Source organism: Colias eurytheme, chromosome 1 (assembly GCF_061535395.1).
Source record: "Colias eurytheme isolate Ceu_HAF_F1 chromosome 1, ilColEury1 Martin Lab GWU primary, whole genome shotgun sequence".
In the NCBI taxonomy this organism is placed as follows: Eukaryota; Metazoa; Arthropoda; class Insecta; order Lepidoptera; family Pieridae; genus Colias; species Colias eurytheme.
Window position 1 is genome coordinate 2,395,347 of NC_142980.1, and position 27,989 is coordinate 2,423,335.

Below are 27,989 nucleotides of genomic sequence, written 5' to 3' on the forward strand. Positions count from 1 at the left end.
GCGCACTGCACTGTGGCCAACTTCTGTTTAAATGGTATTAAAATAGGTTGCCTACTGCCTAGTCTAGATTCGTAGTTTACTATATCTATGAAATGTGAAATATTGCGTTTTCAGTCATCATTTATCACTCCGGTTCAGATCTCGTCCCTGTAAGGACATCTTTCGCGACCTTGTGTAAAAATTATGATCCGTATTGTATTGATAACGACGTACATAGAATCTGACAAGTAAGCAGTAGAAATGGTGTAATTGCGTGTGTTTTGATTTTGCAATTGAAAGGAATAACCGAGAACTCGATCAAAATGTGGATGGATCAGGAAGTGTTTTCTTTGTGCGACAGCTCCCCGGACAGCCTTTACGACATTTGCATGGGATACGTGGTCAACAACTTAGATGTAATCACAACACAAGATCAACTCAGTCGATGGCGTAAGTTGAGAGATAATATTATCCTGCCAGCTGAAATATGTGAACGATTTCTAGAAGTTTACCAGAAGAAGAATCGCGTCAATGACAACGTCGCGAATATATTTCGTGACCGTGATCGCACCCGCTTGACAATCGTCAAACTGCGGAATGCGAGGATCACAGATGAAGGCCTGCGATGTTTGATGGAGCACAAGCCGGTCACAGTGGAGCTCGTGCAGTGCGAATACTTGTCGCAGGCATCCATAGACATCATCAGTGAAAATAATGAGAATCTAGTGGCTCTGAAATTTGGCCCGCTCACTTTTACACCCACTCCAACTTACTCGTCGGACAGTTTCTACCACAAACGCCGCCCGGAGGCACACAAGCTGCGACGTTTGACTGTCCAATGCAGAGGTATGCTGATAATGCCGCTTATGCTATTGAAGCCACTGAAGAACCTCACTCATCTCGATCTATCAGAATATTCATCTGCCGGAGCCTACTCATTGTGCGAGTTGAAATGTCTACGCTCGCTGATATTGCACAATGTGCTCTGGTCAAAAGAGATCATTGACTGGATCTGCGTGCTACACAATCTGCGTCACCTTGATTTATCACACTCTAATGATAGACATGGGAAATATTACAATCCAAATGAGATATTGCTGAAGCTTGTGAGCAGACTGCCACATCTGGAGTCACTTGATATTTCTGGTACAAATCTGGCTGGGAATGGAGCTGCTGCTGTGTCGATAGTGAAAGATGGAGAGCAGGAATCCATGGAGGTGCAGGCTCGCTGTGACATCCCGGGGCTGGTGACTCGCGTGCACAAGCCTCTGGAGTTCCTCGGCTTGTATGGCACTCATCATGGAGCTTGCAAGAGACATGACATCCCAGCTAAAGTGGTGAGTATGCTTTTTTATATACAAATTCATTTCAGATTTTTAAGCAACCACTGTACTTAATATTATGTATAATATTAATATGATTATAATATAAAATTATTTACTTACCAACTTGGCATGCAACTACAACCACTATATATGAGTATTTGCTTTATGTACTGGTGGTGGACCCACAATTTAACTTTAAAACTCAATTATCTGAGTTGTGTTTAAACCCATCAAATAACCTTTCAACTTTGAGCAGACTTAGCTGAAAAGTATGTTAAAATAAAATAAAGCATTTGAATGCTATAAAACTATACCCGGCGCGGCCTAAGATGATCCCTATGACACTGACAGTTATTCTCAAGAGACAAACTTGTAATGGCGTCACCATTAAATTAGAAACGTATTGGAGGCGTCTAAAAATGGCATTTATTAATTTTTACGTAGCTTTATGCCATAACAATGATATTCCGTTGGAATTATAACAATTCTTAACACTTACGAGAAATTATATCAATCTGACTTTACGTTTACGTCCTTCAAAACTTACATCGTTGGCATTTATCGACTAGTGCGGAAAGTATCGATAAACAAATTTCGATAATGGAAACGAGTTCACATTTTTTCCATGCTTAAGCTATAGTTCATTCTCTATTGAATGGAACAGAAGATCGCAGCATAATTAATTAATTAATTACCGTTCGCGTTAATTTACTTACCTATGATAATATAAGTTTTTTAGAAAAATTAAATGGGGGATTTCATTTTCATGATAAAATAATATACACTTTGTTAAACGGGTTAAAGATTACGAGAAAATGATAAGGTGCATTTTTATGTTTTGGAAAACTTTCGTTTTACTTACCGTTTCGTTTACATAAAATAATAAATAAATAATAAGCTTTATTTATTCCACCTTACAATTAATAATTAATACATATACATATGACATTTTAGTTTTTTTATCTATTCATTGTTAGGTGGCCCCTTATGGGTAAAAGCCTCCTCCATCTTGTACCAAAGATCCCTATCTTGGGCCATACGCATCCAGTTTTTGCCTGCTATGTTCTCTATGTCGTCCACCCACCTCTTCTTCTGCCTTCCCACTTTCCTTTTGCCGATTGGGCCCTGCCATTTAGTGGTATGATATGTCCACCTGTCGTCTTTATATCTAGATAGGTGTCCTGCCCATTTCCTCTTTTGTTTCAAACTTAAATTAAGTGCATCTGTTAGTTTGGTTTTCTTGCGAATGTCCACATTCCTTTGTTTTTCTATTCTTCTTAGTTTCAGTATACTTCGTTCCATAGCATGTTGGCATGATGAAATTTTGTTCTTGACTTGTTCTGTAAAGACCCATGTCTGGCTTGCATAATAGACGTTAAAAATTCATTTTATAATATTTGTAAAAACATGTTTACCGACGTGGCTGAATGCAAACCACGCCTTAGCCTATAAAATAGTAAAGTATCGACACGATCCATCATACGAGCAATCACTAAGACGAACTGTCATAGGGATCATCTTAGGCCGCGCCGGGTATAAAATGTCAACTTTTTAAAGATTTTACATCTTGATAATGTGAACAAAAATCAATCTTTCTGTATGTTTGTTTGAGAATCACGTCTAGGATTTAAACTCAATAATTTCCAAAGATTGAACTGACTAATTAGGTACATAGTCCTAAATAGCCTACAGTTTTAGAAACTCGTTGTGAACTAGTAATCCATATTTATTAAAAAAGCATTTAATTTATTAAAAAAATATAGATGACTTAAAAGAAAATTTTAGAACATAATTTTATGATCAAAACATTTGAAAAGGTTTTGATCATAAAATTATGTTTGTTAAGTACATATTACAGGCCATCATATAATATGACAGGTAGATTTTTTGTCAACCTTTACACATGACTATTATATGATTTCTTTAATCATTTGGACCAATAAATATTAACTTCAGCTGCGCTCCGCGGTTTCACCCTCTTGGCTCTACTTCTGTTGGTGTTAGCGTGACATTATATATCCTATACCTATAGCCTTCTTCGATAAATGAGTTTTCTAACGCCAATAGAATTTTTCAAATCGGACCAGTCGTTCCTGAAATTAGCGCGTTCAAAAAAACAAACAAACAAACTCTAATGTATTTATTTATAGATTTATTATTTATATATATTTATTATTAAGGTTATAATTATATTTTATATTTATTTATTATAATTCTATTTTAGTTCAAATCAAAATTTTAAGTTTGTAATGCAGCACCACCATAAATGTAATCCTTTTAAATTTTCGGGTTGTCTGGCAGAAATCGCTTATAGCGATAAGACCGCCCTCTGTACATGTTGTTAGTTGTATGGTTCTTAGTTTATAATCCTGTATTGAGAGTGCAATAAAGTATTTTTCATTCATTCATTCATTCAAACTCTTCAGCTTTCTTATATTAGTATAGATAATATTAACTTAATACTTTACTTCATAGTATAAAACAAAACAAAGTTCCTTCCTGTGTCTTAATCTTTTAAACTACACAACAGATTTTGATATGTTGTGTAGTTTAAAAGATAATTTGGAAAATCCAAAAGTGCACGCCTCATAATTTTTTTTAATAAATATTTATTAATTATTATTTTTGTTTATTTAATAACAATTAAACCACATCGAATCAGACCCTGAAAAATGAAAGGGTTCTATTCCTGAGCATACTCAAGCGTAAGAGAAAAAAAAAGACTCGATTTGTAAAGTATTTCGGTCGCTATCGTGTTAACAAGAAAAAGGATCCGCACATACAGACACACGGACGTCCAAGACAGAACTTTTTTAAACTGTTTTTTAACTAGTTTAAATAACAAAAATGACATCAAAAATATCATGAACGTTAAAAATAGTGTTTTTTCTTAATATGTGTGTGTATGTATTATCTTACAAGTGCAATGTATGATACATAAAGACATTTTAAGTTTGAAAAATCAGATGTTTTGCGCGAAGTGACAGTAGTACCCACCTCAACGCTTCGCTTATGAGGCGTGCAATAAATAATTTTGGTAACTAGATAGAGTGGCTCAAAAATAATGATTTAGTACATAATTTGTTAAGTTTTAGGTCATGCGGGTGGAAAGCTGGGTTATTATAATATGCTCTTATTAGTTACTTAAATATACAGCAATTTAAAAATGTAAAAGTTGTTTAGGTTTCATAAATAATAAATCTAAAATAAGCTATTTTTATTGGTCAAGGGTATACAATACTACTTAATTTCTGTTGTACTGATGAGTTTGGTTTCCCAATTCTCAAATAATAAATTTTGAATGTGGAAGAAAAAATTAACGAATTTATATTATGTTTTGAATTCAAATTGTTTTATTTGTTTTGATATATTAAAAAAGAATAGAAATAATATTCATATTTACATGTAAAAGTTGACATGAAAACAGTTTTTTTCAACAAAAATTTGTTTCTCCATGTTTAGAACTTTGTAGACAATGAATAAATAACATCCTATTCAAACATGCACTTTGGTAGAACAACGATTGTGTACCAAATAAAAATTCCAGTGAAGTTATAAAACAACATGGACTCTTATATAAACAAAAAAATTCAGACGTGGTGATATTTAATCGGTTAAGTGGTTTAGGAGTCCATTGAGGACAAACATTGTGACACGAGATTTGTATATATTAAGATTTTATCATACGTTAATCGTCACGTTAAAGCCTACGTGTATCAAACAGAAATTCCAATGAATTCCATATACCTTTGTATACCTATATAGGTATAGTAATCGTGAAAATAAACAATCAGAGGTGGCAGATAAGAGGTGAAAATTGACCGGAGTATGTTTAGAGAATATATTATGTATTGCACGCCTCTTATGCGAAGCGTTGAGGTGGGTACTACTGTCACATCGCGCAAAACATCTGATTTTTCAAACTTAAAATGTCTTTATGTATCATACATTGCACTTGTAAGATAATACATACACACACATATTAAGAAAAAACACTATTTTTAACGTTCATGATATTTTTGATGTCATTTTTGTTATTTAAACTAGTTATAAAACAGTTTAAAAAAGTTCTGTCTTGGACGTCCGTGTGTCTGTATGTGCGGATCCTTTTTCTTGTTAACACGATAGCGACCGAAATACTTTACTAATAGAGTCTTTTTTTTTCTCTTACGCTTGAGTATGCTCAGGAATAGAACCCTTTCATTTTTCAGGGTCTGATTCGATGTGGTTTAATTGTTATTAAATAAACAAAAATAATTAATAAATATTTATTAAAAAAAAATTATGAGGCGTGCACTTTTGGATTTTCCAAATTATTTTAACATGCGTTAACCTAAGGCCAACGCGAGCGAAATAGCGGCAATCCGAATACCAGTTTATGATTAAAAGCAGACTGAAAAATGTATCTATAGGTAGGTAGTATGAACTATAGATGTACCAAAGTACCGAAATAAAACAACCAACCACAGAACAGTTATGGCCGACAAAATTCAAAAGCGTGACAGTGAATTTGCATTTTGCACCGAGCACAAAGCCACGCCCACAACGCGTCAATCAATACCATCCAAACATTGGGTGGGTAGTTTTAATTAAAATATAACGAGAAACGTTGACGCTTCTGTTTCAAAGAAAAACACGCAACTAGTAAAGGCTTTTTCAATTTTCATTAATCCTGATTTGTTCGAAAACATACAATGTCGAGGTTTATTATTTTGAGATAAAATATTATTCAGTTTTATACATGACTACCTGTGCTCCGCGGTTTCACCCGCATTGCTCCGCTCCTGTTGGTATTGATGTTAAATAGCCTATACTATAGGCCCTATAGCCTTCCTCGATAAGTGGGCTATCTAAGTTCTAACACCTAAATATATTTTTAATCCCCCTTACGTGTAGTTATGTCTTATTTTTTTTCATAAAAGCTAACTAATGTGTGTGTGTGTATGTGTGTGTACCTACTACTATCTCTTTCACCAATAACAACAAACAATATAAATTTTTGCCTATGCCCAGCGGTCAACGCTCATAAAAAATGACAAACAGAAAAAAAATACCTTAATTTAGGGTTATAATTAAAAAAACATCCATCTCGTATTGCAATTACTCTTTGCATGATGAGTTCTCTACTATAATATTATAAAGCTGAAGAGTTTGTTTGTTTGTTTGAACGCGCTAATCTCGGGAACTACTGGTCCGATTTGAAAAATTCTTTCCGTGTTAGATAGCCCATTTATCGAGGAAGGTTATGGGCTATAGGTATATATCTTTACGCTACGGCCAACAGGAGTGGAGGCACGGGGGTGAAACCGCGCGGAGCAGCTAGTTTGAAATGTAGAGAAATGGCCTTGTTACTATTTTATCATACGAGTATGCGAGTATGTATAGGTAAAGCTTGTTTTCGAAACTAGCTTGTGAAAATTATGTGAAAATATCATCCGCGTTGGTTTAAATTTCGTTCCTGGTTTTATTCATTTTTAATAATATTAAAATTAATGAGGTTTTGTATTGAATAATTATTTATTTATTTCCACACGCTTTATGTTAAAGCAACATAGAACGCTTTATAAAACTTACAATTATGAATTACTAGCTTTCCGCCCGCGGCTTCGCCCGCGTTTTCAAAGAAAAACCCGTTCCCGTAGGATTTCCGGGATAAAACCTATCCTATGTCCTTTCTCGGGTATCAAAATATCTCTATACCAAATTTCATGCAAATTGGTTCTGTAGGTAGTTAAGGCGTGATTGAGTAACAGACAGACAGACAGAGTTACTTTCGCTTTTATAATATTAGTATGGATTATTAATTATTAACTAGATTCTTACTGCATTGAAATATGAATTATTTATTGGTTAGATTAAATTCGAGGTCAATTTTCAAAAAATCTTACTGGTGTTTTTGCACAGTCCATGCACATATACGTCAGACCACCAGAACCAGATGAGTGTGTAGGCACCAATCAATTCCACTCAGAATGAACTCGTATTAAACTGACCCTTCTAGATATTCTATATATCAGGCAACTAGAAGCAGACCTTTTGATGAATTTTACTCAGAAGTCAGAATAAACTCATATTAAACTGACACTTCTAGATAATACCTATATTCCATACATCAGACACCTACAACCAGAGGAGTAGCGTTGATTAACTGTAGTACTCATAATGGGCTCATATTTAACTGAAGTTTTTACATATCCATATTCTATACATCGGATCAATAGAACTAGACGGATATACATATGAACAGTTTTAGAATGAAATCATTATAAATTGACTAGAGAACTAGAAGAGTAGGCAACCTTTTGAACAAATAATGAACTCATAAACAATTGACACTTATAGATTTCCGGCGATGCCAACGAGGAGCAGATCCTGACGGCTGCCAGGGCGTACATCGAGAGACCAGCGATGCTGACTCGCGTGCTGAACGACCTGTACTATCTGTTCAGATACGAGAATATTGCGTATGTGGGCCGAGCGCTCAATGTCGTGCTGAGGGCCATGGAACAGTACGTGTCGGAGAAGCCCATACAGATTTCGGGAAGGTAAGTTCTTTTCAGGGGTCGTCTCTGCAAATGTCCATTGTTTTTGTCAATGGGTGTTGGTACAGCGCTTATCTTCAGGCGACCCACCAACTCCTTGCCTAACTATGACATAAAAAATACACCGTCGCAAACTCACAAACTGTTAGAAATTTGTTCTACAGGATAAAGCTTTGTACATTTATGTAATGGTGGGGGATAGCTGAAATGCTCTCACTAATAAGGAATATGATGTATATGGATCGTTTTATGTGTATCCTGCTAACACACAATATATCCGTAGGGGCGATGTATTAATTTATCATTACTCATTATGCATTAGTCCTGTTTGTGATGCAGTTGGAAATGATTATAATCGAATGATTACTTACAAACATAAGTATCTACTTATTTAGCCTTATGATTTCCTCTCAATTTGAGACCAAAAGGAGCATTCTAACCATTTTAACAACAGGAGATAAAAAATTGGGTATATCCTGTAGTGATAAGTTCTATTTTCTAGAGAACGTAACATTACGACGAATTGTTCTAGCGTTATTTTTTGTACCTTTCAAAAGCATGATACGTTAATTACTATAGTGTAATTATCATTTTGTCATAGGCTGTTTACTATGAAAGGCGGTTTGCAGGACTATTTCACGAGATAAATGTTATATGTACAACGTCGTTTTGTATTTTAGTTTTGTACCATTATCTAGACGCTGTACTGTGAATTACAAGTGCAATTTGCCAACGATGATCCGACCCAAGGTCTTGATATAATAGAATTACTGTAACTGCGCTCAAATGACACTGACAAGTGACATGCCTTTATGAAAATATAAGGAAGTATGCTTATATGTTTTTTTTATAGTTATTTAAACATTTTTATTGATAAAAAAAATCAATCTGATTAATTAATAAGTATACAAAAAGCACCACATAAATCACTATGATTTGCCCGTAATGCATACGCATAAGTTGGTTAATTTGTATATTTTTTTAAACCGCTCAATTAAATAGGTTAGCCGTTAGGTAAACATAGAGAAGCTATTTCACATTCCTTTTTTGTTTTAAATTGTAAATTTTTTGTGAAGATAAATTTAATTGCCGCCGTAAACCTAAACCCCCATCTTAATCTAACCAAGTCGTACACTCATATTTTGGCCAAGTATTAACAATTTGATAATTTTTTGTAAAGATAGTGAAAATGTAATTGAAATGAAAAAAATTTATTTGTCCATTTTATGTTTTACAATTACTGTATAATCAAACAATGTACGATTAATTGCTACTGTAAACCTAAAATCCCATCTCTATCTGGCCAAGTAGACCCGTATTGAGGCCAAGTGCTAAGAAAGCGCGTATACCTTCCAGCGCGACACTGTTCTACATAGTAAAAGGGAAGGAAAAGCCGCGCATCGGCATGAAGCTCAAGCGACGCATCATCACCGCGCTGCTGGATGGTATGGACGCGCACATCGGTGATGACACGATGATGAGGAACGGCTGCCTCACACTCTGTCAGTTCAAGATACCCGGCGATGTGGTGAGTGACTTGGCGCATGTGGCGTTAGAATTTGGTCGGGTTATGCTTCGTGGGCAACATTGGTTGAGCGACAGCTCAAAGCTCGAAGTGTCGAAGTGTCGAGTGCCACGAAGTGATGAACTGTCGTTCATTAACAATTTTGGGAATAGTTTTAATGTTGATGCTCTAAGGGTGACTTTTCAACTTGCCATGGTCTAATCTGCATATTGCATTGCTGCTTCTGCATATTGATAGCAACTTTGCTGTCTGCAACATGTTGAATTCCATTTTTGCTAAATAAATAGTTACATTAACCCGATTTAATAATCTTCTTATATATAAAAATGAATCGCAAAATGTGTTGGTAAGCGCATAACTCGAGAACGGCTGAACCGATTTCGATAATTCTTTTTTTATTATATTCCTTGAAGTACGAGGATGGTTCTTATGTAAAAAACGTAAACATGTACCACGGGCGAAGCCGGGGCGGACCGCTAGTTTTTTATAAATGTTTTGGTACAATTTAGACCTTGGAGAAACATAGCTTTACTTTGTGTTTCAAAAATAAATCAAATATGTAGAATGATATAAATATACAAGTATATTAAACATACTCGTGTTGTTGTGTGTATAGGTAAACCAGAGTCTGATGGCAATTAGGGAAATCAAAATTTTGAGTGTGCAACCCTAGGGAAAATGGACTGGACGATCTTGATACTTACTGCTTATTTTTTCATTTTGTCCTCAATATCATTAGTCACATTACATAAGTGGATAACACTGTACTTAATAATGAGATATCCACATAATATTATGTAGGTACTTATTACATGTATAATAAACATATTACTTTCATATAGTTAATACATGTTATGTATTTACACAAACCTATATTTGTATATATGTATTATCATTATCACTATGCCATGTGTTACGTTCCGGCCTTAACAGCAAACTGCTGACTACGCCGTTCGCATGGGAACGGAATGCGAGCGTGGTTTTGCTTTGTTAGCTTTTAAGACTTCTTTAGAATAATAATCAAAAATGTATAATGATTAATTAATTCCGGTCTGCATCGAGCAGACATGTGTCATTCCATAATTATCTGTGTATTGTAACCAAGTCTCATTTTTATTATTAAATGTAGTTATAAAGTAAATATAGTTTTTTTTGGGCTGTGGGAAATGTAATTCATGTGAAAATATTGATGTAATGATAATGCAGATCAAAACTCGGTTGTTTATTTTTTTTATATAAAATAAAATTATGTTTATTTTCGTAAGTATTAACAGATACACATTATAAAATTGACTTGGTTGGACTTGACAAATAGCCGTATTGGAAACTCCTTCCTCCTTAATCAACAAAGAATATTATAGTTACCTACTTATAATATGTTTAATTTAAAGTATCAAAACGGGTAAGTCCAATGTAACAATAAAATCTTCCACGCGCTTCAAAATTGAAAATTGACCCTTCATCGAATATTTTTCTATACACATTGTAAACAACACCTCTTGCTTGGGATCGCAGAGGCTTTTTCGACATTTTCGAAGATTTTGAAGACAAAATCCTAAAAATTAATCATCAACTCAAATAATTTGACAACCAATTTGATAGTTGTCAAATAAAGTTGCCACATGAAAATCTTTTACTTTTTAAATATAAATATGCCATCAGATTCTGGTAGACCTTTTTGATTACTATATTAATATCAATATTTGAATATGTATTAGCAAAATAATAACATGAAAGTAATTATAATTAAAATACTCATTGCAGATAGAAAACTATTCAGACCTTGAATATAAAATAATATTCCTACGTAAGATATGAACAAATTCACCTTGGAAATAGTTCAGTGCTAAAGTCATATTCAATATTCGTATACCGTGTTCGTTGTGAAAATATGTTGCTTCAGATTCTGTAGAAAAATAATAATATTTCTATATAAAAAAATCAGTAGAACTTCAAATATCTAATTTGAAAAGTATTATATTCTAATAAATAGGGTTTCTTTCATAGACTTTAATGAATTTTGGAATACATACTACCATCCTCATTACGTATGATTTTGGCCATGTCGTGGCCATATCGTAGATTTGCTCATTTCATGAAATGGCCAATTTAGTTTGGCCAGATCGTTAAATCGTCAACGTTTCACGATTTGGTCATCCACATTTGGCCAGATCGTCGATCTGGCCAAACGTGGATAGCTATTTCACGAAATGCGACCATTTTTGTTTCTTTTTTAAAAAGCGATTCGCTTCTGGCACTCGCCGGCCGCTGCCGCGGCACGCTCGCTTTGCTCGCTCGGCTCGTGCGTTGTTTATTAAAGTCTAACCTAACTGTTTTCTATTGAAAAAACCATTCGCTTCTGGTATTCGCCGGCGATTCGCGGCACTAACTTAAATGACAATAAACAAGTTCTTAAAATATTCTGAATTTTTTATTGTTTTATGGACTCTCTAAGATATTTTATACGATCTGGCCAAATGTCGATGACCAAATCGTGAAACGTTGACGATTTAACGATCTGATCAATATGTTGGTCATTTCATGAAATGAGCAAATCTACGATATGGCCACAACAGAGACACCAACATTCATATTATAAATAAATTATTTTTTTACATATTTTCAACAGATACGATTAACGAATATCTAATACTTTGTACATCAATAATACAAAAATATATGTAACAGTTCCTACTCATTTAACTTCACGCAGAGGGTAGAAATACGAATGAAGTTCATAAACCCATACCTTTCTAATTAGTATAATTCCGAGTCAAAAGAAATTATTCTCACACTAGCCGTTAATATTATAAATAACTTGGCAATACATATGGAAAACTTGGCACTCCCTTACATATTAATTATCATATACATGTAAATAGTCGATATACTTTACCTTTTCAGTAAACATATCGTGGGACGAACGCACGCAACGGATTTTTTTATAGAATCTCATTTCTAGTCTAAAATAAATTATATTTGCAATTTTTTTTACTAGCCTGATTCTGCGTGTTAACTCGCGTAGTTTAGAAGCTAAAAGCTTATGAACTAACCCAGTTTACAATTTATATCTGTCCAAAATTATCATAGAGAACTAATAAGCTGTTTTGGAGAAAAAGTAATCGACCAATAAAAAAAAACATATAGCACTTGAGAATATTTATTTTCTCATTGTATTAAAATTTTCGCAATTTGGAATCCAGACTATTAGATTTCTTAATTAAAGCGTATTTATTTCACTAGTTTCAATTACTTTAAACAATAATTCTATCGGTTTCGTAAAAATCTTCTCATCGTATCAATTCATTCGTATCAATTGTACTGGAAAACATTAATTTTTTGTTGGATAAAAAATTGTATGCTAATATTCCATAATCATCTGTGTATTGTAACCAAAAAGTAATTATTCCACTAAACGTTTCCAGCTATACGAATACGAGCGCGTGGTGCAAATCCTACTCAACGTGGCAGAAGCTAATCAAGAGTGGTTCGTGCAGCGCATCGCTATATACCTGCTGAACTCGCTCGCGTGCCAAGTGGACGGCAAGCAGAAGCGTTTCCTTGGCAACAAGGGAGCTATAGCGGTACGTATTTATAGCTAGCTATGGAATGGGTTCCTTGTGAAACTTGTAGGAATAATTATTGGAAATTCAAAGAAATTAATGCACTTGCGTGCCAAGTGGACGGCAAGCATTATAGCTATGGAATGAATCCCTTATAGAACTTATCTTTTTTGGTTTCTTTGTATACTATAATATATAGTGAACATAGAATATTTTCCCTGCCATGTCCTTTAAATTGTTCTTTCATTTCATAACATTCGTTCTAAAATGTCCTCTGTCGGACATTAATCTTCCCCGAGGATTTCTAAAACGCCTGATTCACGCTCACAAACTCAGAAATAAAATACGACAAGTGGGTTATGTATAACATAATATAACTTTTAATTCAAAAATTTGGGTGATTGTTGTAATAATAATAATTATTATTACAACAATCAAACAAATAATAATAATTATTATTAAAACAAATAATAATTATTATTACAATAATTATTATTACAATAATAATAATTATTATTAAAATCATTACAAAATTATTAAAATTGCATTATGGTTGAGGAAAAAAAATAAAAATATTAATCTAGAAAGGTAAATTTGAAAAGTTAAAAAGAGGATCGAAAACTGCTTTATTTTTTTAAATTTCATTGGATCTTCGAAAACTGTTTTATTTATTTATGTAAGTATTTTATATAACATATTTTCGGAAATCTCCTATGCAATAACAATATTTGTGTCCAAAATGATGTGTATGTTATAATAAACTAGAGGTCCGAGGCTATTATCCGAGGCTATTTCATGCAAATTGGTTCAGTAGTTTAGGCGTGATTGTGTAACAGACAGACAGACAGAGTTACTTTCGCATTTATAATATTAGTATGGATTATAATGTATTAAGCACTGCACTAACATAATATTTTAGCGTGTATAATTTTTTGCATTGCAATTGTATATTATATATGTTAATTATTATTATTAGCTGTGCAAAATGAAAAAAACTAAGAATCCACAAAAGTGACTCGATAAAATAAAACCCTCCTGTGTGAATACGCCGCCCATAAAGCACAATATTTCTTTGAAATTATTACAATTCTAATATTATAATTATAAAATGTTTGTATTAATGTAAAGTTGCTTATGTTACAAATAGATATCTATTGAACTGATTCGGCTGAATTTAATGTAGAACTATAATCATATAGCAATGAAACTTCGGGTTAAAACTAGTATTCATCTATACTTATATAATTTTATCAAGCTGAAGAGTTTGTTTGAACGCGCTAATCTCAGAAACTACTTTACCGATTTAAAAAATTCTTTCAATGTTAGATAGCCCATTTATCGAGGAAGGTTATAAGCTATATATCATCACCCTAAGACCAACAGGAGCGGAGCAATGCGGGTGAAACCGCGGGGCCCAGCTAGTGTAAGATAATAAGATTAGTGAAGTATCGTGAAGATTGACCGAAAAACGAGTTGTTTTCTTGCGAAATCCTCATTTTAACAATACGTTTTGTGAGCATTTGCGATTTTATTTTTTTGTTTTATGCCAAGCTGTCTGATCCTAAGGCCTTTGCAATGTAATAATTTTTGTCTCTGTCGTACATAAGCTGATCATATTTGGTTTTATGACAGAAAAATAAAGAAGATTTATTACTATCAATTATTTTCTGTGAGCTAGATTGAGTTAGAGTTTCGTTTGTACCCGTTTGTAAGAAAATTAACATAAATACGATATAAAAAATAAGACTTATTGAGGATTTTAAATCATAGTTAGAGCTAATGCTATTGTTCGAATATATTGGCATTTGGCAAGGCGAATTTATTGACTGCCGTTATTTAAACCAGCAAATATTATAACTACAGTGATCTGAAGCTTATCCTATCCTACTAATATTTATAATTATTTATAAATGCGAAAGTGGGTCAGTATCGATGTATGTTTCTTACTCGTTCACGAAAAAACTGCTGGACCGATTTAGATGAAACTTTAAAGTAACCTGTATTAGGTTATACATAAAAGAGAATCTATAGAAATATATGATTTAGCAAATAAAAAGAAATATATTTGTTTCATTTATCGATTGTTCTTTATGAACAATGTTCAATGGTATTTTGTCTATTTAGTTACAGGGCGTATGAACTTTGTACAAGAATTGAACACAACACTTCGATTTTACAGTTAAGTGAAGTCCCATGTCCCCAAGTGGGGTAAGGGGCAGATGCATTATGCATACATCTGTTTCACTGATCGATTTTCTTTAGGGACAAGTAGGTGATCAGCCTTCTGTGTCCTGCCAGACGGAGACATTTTTTTTTTCTTCGTGTCCACCGGGAATCGAACCCAGGACCCCTCGGTTCTACGCTCACGCGTCAACCACTGTACCAAGGAAGCGGTTCCGATTTTACAGTTAAATTGCGTAAAATATTTAAAGCGGTCTATAATCTATATCATTGATGGAATACAAAATAAGTTGCTCAGTTGCTATGCAAATATTTGAACATTATGTGTGTTTCTAAGTCAAAGCGAAGGCTTGCCTGTTCTTTTTCAATTTGTTATTGTGTTACATGCATAGCGAATGAAATGTGAAATAAATAAATTTCTACAAAGGGTTATATAGAAAAAGTTTCGTAGTTGTCGAAATCAGACTGTAAAAAAGAGTAAAAAGTGAAGTGTTTTTTTAATGTATATTTTATGCATTATTTTTAAATTTTATGAGATGATTTTTCTAAAAATATATGTAGGTAGGCGGGTTACACTCCTGACGTGTAATCCGCCCAACTGACGTAAATATTAAAACATTTTTATTACTTTTTATTGTTTTCCCGAAGAATTTGGCAAATTAAAAAAAAGAGTTAAAATCCATACTTATATTATAAATGCGAAAGTAACTCTGTCTGTCTGTCTGTTACTCAATCACGCCTAAAGTACTGAACCAATTTTCATGAAATTTGGTATGGAGATATTTTGATACCCGAGAAAGGACATAGGCTACTTTTTATCCCGGGAAAATGACGCAATCCCGGAAATCCCACGGGAACGGGAACTATGCGGGTTTTTCTTTGACTGCGCGGGCGAAGCCGCGGGCGGAAACCTAGTATCAAATATTTCTGAAACTTATAAGTTTGGGATTGGTAATGTTTACTTTTTTTACTACAAATGAGCTATTCTTTCATCCCTTAAAAACTATTACACCTATAACAAGTCACCCTGTATAATAAAGCAGTTTTCGAAGAATAATAATAATTATATATGTATACTTATTTTCAATTTTTTAATATTGCAAAGGCAGTCCATAGTCCCTATAGACTTAACCTACCGATCCATCGAACACCCCCTTTCCATAGCCCAGATTTTCAATGCCCATATTTTGCAATAGTCCTACATTGGCCGCGGACTGCCCAGGGCTGTATCTCTATAGTGCAGTCATGGGCAGGCTGCGGCTGGTGTCCCACAACACAGTAAAATTCTCTAAAGGGCCTCTGCGTGTTGGATCCATGTCCCCACGTAAGCCTTCCAAAGGACCGGGTATCTTCCTTATGGTGGTACCCGTGTATTATGGAGATATATGTATACATACATCGTATGTATGTTTGTAATTTGAATAAAAAAAATTACATTATTTCAAGCATTTGAATTAAAAAATCTGAGCAGAAATAAGTTATTTTTTTTTTACTTATAATATAACGATAATGTAGCCCCAGAAATTATGAATTCCTTGAAGTCATTTAATACTTGATTACCTATTTGGACTGGCGATTCCTCATTAATTATTATTTTTTATACAACTGACTCATGTATTTGAAAGAAACTGTTCCTATAGTTTGTATCAAAATAATCTGCCCAAAATGTAAACTAACCAATCGACTCTAGGAAATTGAAATTGACATTATTTGTGAGAGATTTCATCGAGGCGATGATGCGCTGAGAGTAGAGAAATTTGCCTTCGGACATCGTAATCTGCGACACTGTCGGAGTTTTTTGAAAACACTCTTTGTGATGATTTCTTTTTCAAAAGCTACCGCACACAAAATGGCCCTCAATGAGAAGACCTGACTAAAAATTGGATGGCATAGGAATTATCTGCAAATTGGAATTACAGTACTGTACAGCAAAATACTTCAGCTCATGCCTGACGAACACTACACCACTGCACACCTCCAAAAGATGCTAAGTTACACAGGCAGCTCAATAGACAGATCACAAACTACTTGTGACGTGACATTCGCTTCTATAAAACTAAAATATTGAGAAAGCGATATAAGGGCATGCAAGTATTTGCTAAATTCACATCTTATAGGCATAAATAAACTTAAGTAATATGGTTTCATTTGTGCCCTACGAACAGGAATATAAATACGATATAAAAAATGAGCGCTAACCTAACCGGGCGGCGGCCTAATTAGCTAAAAATCAGCAGATAGCGACTTTCGCGCAACAGCGACGCCACATGTTCGCGACTTTTGAAACGTCAAAATAAAATCATATTATGTTAGCAGTTGCGTTGCTGTCGCACGTCTGTTTCCTTCGACCGATGGACTTGATTTTGGAAAGCAGCGCCACTAACAATCAGGCAACTGGTGGTGTTATTTTGTAAACAAGAACAGGTACTCGTAGTTCAACCTCTCACAAGTTACAATTAATAAGAATTTTCGTGCCATTTTATAGAAAATGGTAAATGAAGATATTATTTACTAGCTTTCCGCCTGCGGCTTCGCCCGCGTTTTCAAAAAAAACCCGCATAGTTCCCGTTCCCGTGGGATTTCCGGGATAAAACCTAACCTATGTCACTCAGAAATGATGTAGCTTTCCAACAGTGAAAGAATTTTTCAAATCTGCCAAGTAGTTTCGGAGCCTATTCAATTCATACAAACAAACAAACAAACAAAAAATCAAACCTTTCCTCTTTATAATATTTGTATAGATGTACGTCACAATATAATTTTATATGTACTTTTATTGGTAAAATTATTTTAGAAAACCTGTCGAAAATCTTTTCATTACAGATCGATGAAAATATTTTGCACACTCGCCGCAATATATTTTAATCTTAGTTAACAAACAATAATCCATACTATGTAATATTATAAATGCGAAAGTAACTCTGTCTGTCTGTTTGTTACTCAATCACGCCTTAACTACTGAACCAATTTGCATGAAATTTTTAAATTTGGTATAGAGATATTTTGATACCCGAGAAAGGACATAGGCTACTTTTTACCCCGGGAAATAGGATAGGTTTTATCCCAGAAATCCCATGGGAACGGGAACTATGCGGGTTTTTCTTTGACTGCGCGGGCGAAGCTGCGGGTGGAAAGCTAGTAAACAATATTTTGTTTTATTTTGACACTTATACACTTTAGTATATTCAAATTGCTGATGTTACATATAGGTACCTATTTCCTTTCAGAGAAAAGTTAATACCAGAAGCATTTTGGAATCAATAAATATATGTTGTATGTTGTGTTTTTTTTCACCCTAAATCTAACCCGTTACCTGTATTTCCCAGTTCCACCTGTTATACTGACAACACGTATGTAGGCAATAATAATGAAATTCAAAATTGTTATGATCATTCAAACTTCCAATGAAACATTCAAAATTATTATGACGCTCGATGTTTCTGTGCTTTGAAAGGCTTAATAATGAAAAATTAAATAAAAATATAGTAAAATAAATTCAGCTATTTTTTCTTACATTTTTGTTACGGAACAAAGCCTTCCTTCCTGAACTTTTTCTTATAGAAACTTTTTCTTATAAATCACACAAATGGGTCAAGAAAATGTGCTGGGGCTGCTTGTGTAGTATTATTGTTTATTAAAATATTCCCACTATAACAGTTGCCATTTGGTTGACGTGTGAACGTTTCAACAAAGAGGTCTCAATATCGATGCCCAAAAAACAGAGTCACGAGTATAGGGTACATAAATATTTGAGAACCGTCAAATTAAAATATTTTATCCTTGTTACCTCGATTAGCTACTACAATCGAGAGTTTCGTACAGGAAATTATTGGGCGTCTCATCAAAATAAAGCTACTCACGGAAAATTAGCTTGATAGTAATCACTTGCAAAAATAGGCGAAGGATCCTGGACTATAATTAAGTGAAGTTCCCCAATTCCTACACTAATGTATTGGAGAGAAATATGTTATCATGTGATTGTTCCAGAAAATGCTGAACGTGATATCCGAGCGCCTCAACCGTCGCGTGTGCGATGACGTCATGGAGGTGGCTTGGTCCACCATGTGGAACGTCACCGATGAGACGCCACAGAACTGCCAGCGGTTCTTGGATAATCGCGGAATGGAATACTTCCTTACGTGCTTGAAGGTGAGATTCGGTAGATTTGATCCAGTTAAGGATACTAAAATTACGCGCTCTCTCTACAGAAGTATTGATGGAAAAGTGTGATAAGGAAGTGTCCTCAGTCATATACTCGATACGAGGATTCATGTTCCGTAGTAAAGAGCATCTGCTCTTTTACATCTGTTTTACTGATTGATTTTCCTGATTGATTTTGAGTAAGGATGAGGATTAATAAAAGAATACGGGCTTTAGGTTCCTCCCACAATCGTTCAACAACGGTACACATCAAATAGCATTCACATGTCTTCTGTGGGGGTGTGGTGCCTTCCCCGGTGCGAGCTAGTCCAATTTGAGCAGACGAATTTCTAGCTGATCTCTTCTGCTGAGTAAAATCACTATCGAGGATATAATAATAATATTAAAGAGTATAAACTCCAAAAACCTTATTTAACCAATCAAAACTTTGAAAATGAACTATCTCTTTATGTGAAACTCTCGAAATATTACACAGCTACGCTATTTAAGGTTAAGTTATATTAATTATAGGAGCGCATCGCCAACAAACTTGTAAATTTATAAATAAAAAAAATACCTTCAGGGTATGTTCTATTTAGCTTACCTGTCGCTTAAAATGATAAATGTATGGAAATGTATGTCAATATATGTGTTTAACATAAACGATTAAGTCAGTCTCAAACATCCCCAAATCTGTAGAAACTATCCCAATGGGCAATAATAACAAGGCTAACTAAAATACCACCCATCCCATCCCAATGCTTCCCGGACAAGGAGGACGAGCTACTCCACAACAAAATGCCTATAATTATAAGCAAGTGTTGAAAGCATCCTTAAGTACAACTTTAACCATGTGTTGAAACTGGCCCCAAACACTACACATAAGCTAACATGGCTAACTAAAATAACACCCATTCCAGTGCTTCCCGGACAAGGACGAGCTACTCCGCAACATGATGGGGTTGCTAGGCAACGTGGCTGAGGTGCCCCACCTTCGCCCTCAGCTGATGGACACGCTGTTCCTATCCGTCTTCTATGAGCTACTGGACTCCGCTAGCGATGGCATCGAGGTATAGTATATGGGAAACTAGGTTTCCGCCCGCGGCTTCGCCCGCGCCGTCAAACAAAAACCCGCATAGTTCCCGTTCCCGTGGGATTTCCGGGATTGCGTCATTTTCCCGAGATAAAAAGTAGCCTATGTCCTTTCTCGGGTATCAAAATATCTCCATACCAAATTTCATGCAAATTGGTTCAGTAGTTTAGGCGTGATTGAGTAACAGACAGACAGACAGAGTTACTTTCGCATTTATAATATTAGTATGGATGATGTTGGTACATACCAAATCTCTTTTACATGTGATTTTTGTCTAAATTTGTTTTTCGAATAAGGGTCTATTGAAGGTTGAAAAAAAATACAGCGTGTAAATAAGACAGCTTAGTCTTTTGTATAGTAGCCAAATTCACATTGAAATGGATTGAAATTATAGTTTTATAACATCTTAAATTGAAAAATCCTGGAACTTATTTTCAGTTACACATATTAGCAGTCAGTACTTCAATTAAGGTTTTGAACGGAACCGAGTTAATGAGTTATTATATAGAAAGAAAGAAACCGTTTATTTTTTTTTTTTTTTTGGGTCAATACTAATATTATAAATGCGAAAGTAACTCTGTCTGTTTGTTACTCAATCACGCCTGAACTACTGAACCAATTTGCATGAAATTTGGTATAGATATATTTTGATACCCGAGAAAGGACATAGTATAGGTTTTATCCCGGAAATCCTACGGGAACGGGTTTTTCTCTGAAAACGTGGGCGAAGCCGCGGGCGGAAAGCTAGTATATTATAATAAAATACACTATAATTACTAGTATACATTTGAAATAGGACTAGGACCGTAAGGACAAGTTTTCAAAAGAAGAGTGAACAAGTACCTTCTATCAAAAAGTAATACATTGAGATTAGAAGCATAGAAGAAATTGATAAAAAGTCAATACTTATTGACAAAATATCGAGGGTGAACAAAGACGAGAGCATTTGTATGTACATGGGGCGTACCCCATGTTTCCTCTTAATCCAAAATTTTGAACTTTTCTATATAAAAAACATCCTTTTTTATGTTTTATCTTTTTAATTTTATTTCTGTAGGTTACCTTTTAAGGCTAAAATGAAATTGATGTATAACTTAACGTTGAACGTTCAAGACAATAACGAATCCGTGTGTGGTGTGTCAGGTGAGCTACAACGCGGCGGGCGTGCTGGCGCACATCGCGTCGGACGGGCCGGACGCGTGGACGGTCGCGGAGCCGTCGCGCGACGCCGTGCTCGAGCGCGTGGCCGCCGCCGTGCAGCGCTGGGACCGCCGCGCCGAGCGCAACATCAACTACCGCAGCTTCCAGCCCATCCTCACGCTGCTGCACGCCTACCACACGCCGCAGTGCCAGCACTGGGCCGTGTGGGCGCTGGCCAACCTCACCAGCGTGTACCGTGAGTGCGCAACATCAACTACCGCAGCTTCCAGCCCATCCTCACGCTGCTGCACGCCTACCACACGCCGCAGTGCCAGCACTGGGCCGTGTGGGCGCTGGCCAACCTCACCAGCGTGTACCGTGAGTGCGCAACATCAACTACCGCAGCTTCCAGCCCATCCTCACGCTGCTGCACGCCTACCACACGCCGCAGTGCCAGCACTGGGCCGTGTGGGCGCTGGCCAACCTCACCAGCGTGTACCGTGAGTGCGCAACATCAACTACCGCAGCTTCCAGCCCATCCTCACGCTGCTGCACGCCTACCACACGCCGCAGTGCCAGCACTGGGCCGTGTGGGCGCTGGCCAACCTCACCAGCGTGTACCGTGAGTGCGCAACATCAACTACCGCAGCTTCCAGCCCATCCTCACGCTGCTGCACGCCTACCACACGCCGCAGTGCCAGCACTGGGCCGTGTGGGCGCTGGCCAACCTCACCAGCGTGTACCGTGAGTGCGCAACATCAACTACCGCAGCTTCCAGCCCATCCTCACGCTGCTGCACGCCTACCACACGCCGCAGTGCCAGCACTGGGCCGTGTGGGCGCTGGCCAACCTCACCAGCGTGTACCGTGAGTGCGCAACATCAACTACCGCAGCTTCCAGCCCATCCTCACGCTGCTGCACGCCTACCACACGCCGCAGTGCCAGCACTGGGCCGTGTGGGCGCTGGCCAACCTCACCAGCGTGTACCGTGAGTGCGCAACATCAACTACCGCAGCTTCCAGCCCATCCTCACGCTGCTGCACGCCTACCACACGCCGCAGTGCCAGCACTGGGCCGTGTGGGCGCTGGCCAACCTCACCAGCGTGTACCGTGAGTGCGCAACATCAACTACCGCAGCTTCCAGCCCATCCTCACGCTGCTGCACGCCTACCACACGCCGCAGTGCCAGCACTGGGCCGTGTGGGCGCTGGCCAACCTCACCAGCGTGTACCGTGAGTGCGCAACATCAACTACCGCAGCTTCCAGCCCATCCTCACGCTGCTGCACGCCTACCACACGCCGCAGTGCCAGCACTGGGCCGTGTGGGCGCTGGCCAACCTCACCAGCGTGTACCGTGAGTGCGCAACATCAACTACCGCAGCTTCCAGCCCATCCTCACGCTGCTGCACGCCTACCACACGCCGCAGTGCCAGCACTGGGCCGTGTGGGCGCTGGCCAACCTCACCAGCGTGTACCGTGAGTGCGCAACATCAACTACCGCAGCTTCCAGCCCATCCTCACGCTGCTGCACGCCTACCACACGCCGCAGTGCCAGCACTGGGCCGTGTGGGCGCTGGCCAACCTCACCAGCGTGTACCGTGAGTGCGCAACATCAACTACCGCAGCTTCCAGCCCATCCTCACGCTGCTGCACGCCTACCACACGCCGCAGTGCCAGCACTGGGCCGTGTGGGCGCTGGCCAACCTCACCAGCGTGTACCGTGAGTGCGCAACATCAACTACCGCAGCTTCCAGCCCATCCTCACGCTGCTGCACGCCTACCACACGCCGCAGTGCCAGCACTGGGCCGTGTGGGCGCTGGCCAACCTCACCAGCGTGTACCGTGAGTGCGCAACATCAACTACCGCAGCTTCCAGCCCATCCTCACGCTGCTGCACGCCTACCACACGCCGCAGTGCCAGCACTGGGCCGTGTGGGCGCTGGCCAACCTCACCAGCGTGTACCGTGAGTGCGCAACTGGCCCTTTTTTTTAAGTGGGGAAATCTGGCATAGATACCCACGGCCTCCGGGGAAAGGGCCGTGGATTCCTACCTACCAAATCCCCACTGTATTCCGTCAAGCCACATCAACGACGGGGTCACGGGTATAGGTAGAATTCGTCCGTGACTCCATCAGCAGCTGCCAGTCTCCAGGCCAACACACCCTTCAGCCGCGCCACTAGCTCGCACGAACCACTAGCTCGCACGAGCCACTAGCTCGCACGAGCCACTAGCTCGCACGAGCCACTAAATCGCACGAACCACTAGCTCGCACGAACCACTAAATCGCACGAGCCACTAGCTCGCACGAGCCACTAGCTGCCAGCCAGTACTGCGAGTCTAGTTCCGTGGCATAGTGCGAGAGGCTGCTCCGCGTAGCGAATAATCTTACGTGGTATATAGTGAGTTACTGCTGCAAGTGAAGTCCCGTGGTACAGCGAGAGTAGCTGCTGCACTGTGAGTGCAGTCCCACGATAAACCGTGAGTAGATTCTGCGAACTCCCGTGGTATAATCGCTTCTCCGAGTTAAGTTCTGTGACGTAGTGTAGTGTAGATTTTACGAGTTTGACTTTTTATTTAAAATATATCATTCGAAAAAGTCCACACTGAACTTTACATAAAATATTGACAATATTTCTATTTATTTGTAGTTAATATTATAAATTTCAAACAAGAATTAACAAATATCTGGATAACAAATTATTTTGTAACATATCAATTAGACCTAACGAAACGCTTTCTCAATTCCAGCGGAGAAGTACTGCAACCTGGTGGAGACCGAGGGTGGGCTGAACCTGCTCCACGAGCTGCTGCGCCATCGCCGGCCATACGCCACCATCAAGGAGCTGGCCATCATCGTGATCAACAACTGTACCCGCTTCACACGCGAGAACCCTCCACCGTTCGAGAGTCCGGACAACTAACTAGAGGAGTTCATTGAGGGCGTCAGCCCTCAAATACGGGAATAGCCAATCGTTGCCGAATGGCTGTTAGTATTCGCAAACAATTTGGTGGTGATCTTCGCCGCTCTGCGAGTGCTAATCGATTTCCCGTAGACTGGCCGACTGGCCCAGTGTCGGCCAATATGGGCCATCAGTGGAAGTGATGTGTGAATTGAAGTGAACAATTTTGTGCTCGGATTGTGCAGTGTTCGGACAATGATGGTAAATGTCGGCTGATATGGGTTAAACTGGCTTTTAGTTAAACATTTGGACGCAAACTTCAGTGCGAACACAAGTGTTTATTCTATATAAAATAAAGTTAATATAATATGATTAGTTGTAAACTTGTGCTTCGATCTGCTCAGCTTCTAAAGGGTTTTTCGCTCTCTGTGTGTAAATATAACTTATATAACAATACTAATGAATTGAAAACAGATTTTAAACTCTCTCAACCTTTAGGACCGTTTTGTTTGACAAAAAATTCACACTAAGTCACTAAATAAATGTGCGGCTTGCCTTGAAAATATTGTATAGTTATGTTATGAGGACAAAAAATGTTTATGGGAGTGTTATTGGACTTAGAATATTTGAGATTTTATAAGCCTACATTTTTATGTGTAGTACCTAAAAAAATATGTGAAAAAATATAAGTGGGTTAATCTCAACAAAATTAAGATATTTGTGAGAAGGTGTAAATAAAAGGTCCCTTTCTCTCAGTTACCCCGAAACACTAAGGCTAGCTTCTAGCTTCCGAAAATGAATTGTTCAAATAGTAAATTCTCATTCAAAAATATAATACGGTTAATGTGTAGAAAACATAATGAAGAAAAATTAGCAAAACTTGATCCTTCTCTATTATTCAATCATTTGATAGCGACCTCCAAATACTTTTAGGTATTTAAATAGGCATTTACATGAGTTATAATAACGCAGGTTCGTTATTATCAATTAATACAAACAAATGAAATATATAAATCTGATTTTATGTTTATTACAATTCTTTGTAAATATTAAATAGGTTTGCGATATTTTTTAAATGGTATGACATATACATTAGGTTTCATATAATACCTAATGTATTATAGATTTTATTGAGATGCGCCGAAATAATTTTAGTCTACGGTATAAAGATAGGGTTTGTCGCGGCAAACCACATCTGCAATAGAATTAAACGGCCTTACTTATAAAAAGTTAAACAATGGATAAATTTCAACCATTTCCTACCATAGCTGTGTCCTGCTCTTGCTCACATGAAACGTCATTCATAAAAACAAGACAGGTTATTGCAATAACTAATCCAGTGCTTAGCGAATGGGTAACATTTTATAAGTAAGACCGAAAATGTTTAGATTTAACAAATGTGAGCCGCTATCTTGGAATATTTAACTCGTATAACATATTTAATATTAATTGTTATATAATTTGATCGGCACATTGTTTAGTTTTAGTATTTATGGTAAATGTTGCTTCCCTCAGTAATAAGCGTATCTTCAAAGTTGTTTATAACCGTCTTTTGAAATTAGACAATATATATATGAATATCTTTCAATGGCATAGATTTATTATTGTAAGTATAGTGTATAAGGGATTTGTGCGTGCTGATTTCTAACACTACATAGTAGTGCGGGAAGCGATGGGAACATTGAGTTTGTAAATAGAAAGTTGCTCGGATGGTTGGTGACTAAAATCGCAATTGAGAACTAGGATCTGACTTACGGGGCATCTAGAATATTCAAGATCTACAGTATGGGTGACAATGTATATTTGGTAGGGTCTATATGCTCAGTTTTTGATAAAATAGTTCCGTGCAATTTTAGTCAACTGTTTTAAGGTTCCTAATGCACGCACATCACTCGAAAACGTCGACAAATAAATTAGTATGTGTATACAGTAAGTTTGAGGGTTTAACGATCTAATATTTGATCATACACAGCACAACAACCAAAATTTATTAATTATTCTCGTAAAATTGATATAATAAATGTACATTTAATATAATGCGTTTCCACACTATTTATCGATGGAAAATTGTAAAATATTGTTTACTCATCATATAATTTCGTAACAGTAAGTGTATTACTAAGAAAATTTTATCTATGAAGTATGTTTAAGGTTTGTAACATAGTGATCATTTTGTTAAATGTTTTTTTCTAAAATTGGTACATTATAAGATGACAGTGTCACCAACTGCACTTTTTTTAAAATAAGATACATTTTAAGCACTAAAGTGTTTACTCGAAATCTGCGACTCTCAGTCATGATTCGTGTGGAATAAATTGAAAATTTTAATCTTTGGTGTCGTTATATTTATCAATTCAATGTTAGAGAAATAATTTAGAATAAATGTTTGGAGTTTCGCTTATATTCGAATGCATCTATATTGTTATTCTTTGTGTGTTGATTGATGCAAGAGTGCGAGTAGAAATGTGACTGAGAAATTACTGTCAGCGCTATGAATATTGGGTTGGGGAAAAAGTTTCATCGCATTTTTTACGAAAATTCAAGACATTAATTTTAAATAAAGATTTTTTTTATTTTTGGATGATTTACTTTTTGCCATCTTGTAGATAGGGATATGACCCCATTTGCTATAGAAATTTTTGGGCTTCTGATCAAAAAACCGCAACAAATAGTTGTGGCTGTCCTCTCGTGATGTTAACCTGACACTGCCTAAATAATTATGATGAGACCGAAACATATGGATATCTGAAAGTGCATGCTTACCATGCACCTTCAGACTATGCGGCGGATGCATTAACACCTCCCAGCCAAACTCTCTTAATTTTTGCTGAGTGGCTAAAGATAAAGTTTTGTGGTCAATTCTCTGCAGTGCTTCAGCTATGTTATGGACTACTGATATGCCGTTTTTGCTCCACTTTTTCAAAAATGGCATTAATGTTCTCCGTAATAGGGCAACCAGAGCGAGGTGCATTTTTGATATCAAAAACCAAATTGTGCTACTCTTACAGCCAGACAGATATTTTATTAGATGTTCATTGTTCAATCATATCATAATGCGGAATGACTGTTTCCCCAACCTATTATATCGCAGACATTTTTGTTGTCAAAAGAAAGACAACTTTTACAATGAAATTTTTCATACGGTTGTATTGCTGACACTTAGGGAAAATGTACAAGTTTTAGCTAAGATACGTTTTGCTGCGCATGAATATGAATTTTAAACTCGCACTCAACATTTGGGAAGTAATAGAAATATTAAATGTATTGAAACAATATTTGGTGTCATTGATGTAATACTTAATAAGTGTATTCACAGCTCATCTGCAATTTGAATCGTTAACCCATTTTCTTTGAAGTTGCATAATTCTTTTACCTTAAACAAATTTGCAAGCTTTTTAATTTTAACGCTTAACAGTGTGCCAATTATAATTTTTTCTAACACTTACTATCCTGTTCATAAATTTATTTGAAGATGTATTTCGTCCATTGTTAAATTGTTTTCTTATGATCATGATTCAGGATATTTTAAACACTTTTGTTATTTATAGATAAGTATAAGATGATTACTCTTGAAAAGAAGTTAGAATTTATGTGTCGTCA

At 36.9% G+C, this 27,989-nt stretch overlaps 1 protein-coding gene across 1 annotated transcript; it reads left to right on the plus strand.

The window, feature by feature from the left end:
• Positions 1-27,368, plus strand: LOC149910903 (protein zer-1 homolog). Its single transcript, XM_090120354.1, has 8 exons — positions 1-1,316; positions 7,647-7,849; positions 9,203-9,374; positions 12,797-12,955; positions 19,103-19,264; positions 20,176-20,325; positions 21,492-21,744; positions 24,238-27,368. Exons 1-8 carry the CDS (start codon positions 303-305, stop codon positions 24,408-24,410), a joined length of 2,286 nt encoding a protein of 761 aa, XP_089976480.1. The 5' UTR covers positions 1-302; the 3' UTR covers positions 24,411-27,368.
• The last annotated feature ends 621 nt before the right edge of the window (positions 27,369-27,989 follow it).

Bases quoted from the DNA above. Each gene is read 5' to 3' on its own strand.
- LOC149910903 (XM_090120354.1), top strand. From the start codon at position 303: ATGTGGATGGATCAGGAAGTGTTTTCTTTGTGCGACAGCTCCCCGGAC. The intron at 7,850-9,202 runs GTAAGTTCTTTT...TATACCTTCCAG, and splicing joins CCCATACAGATTTCGGGAAG to CGCGACACTGTTCTACATAG. The intron at 9,375-12,796 runs GTGAGTGACTTG...AAACGTTTCCAG, and splicing joins TCAAGATACCCGGCGATGTG to CTATACGAATACGAGCGCGT.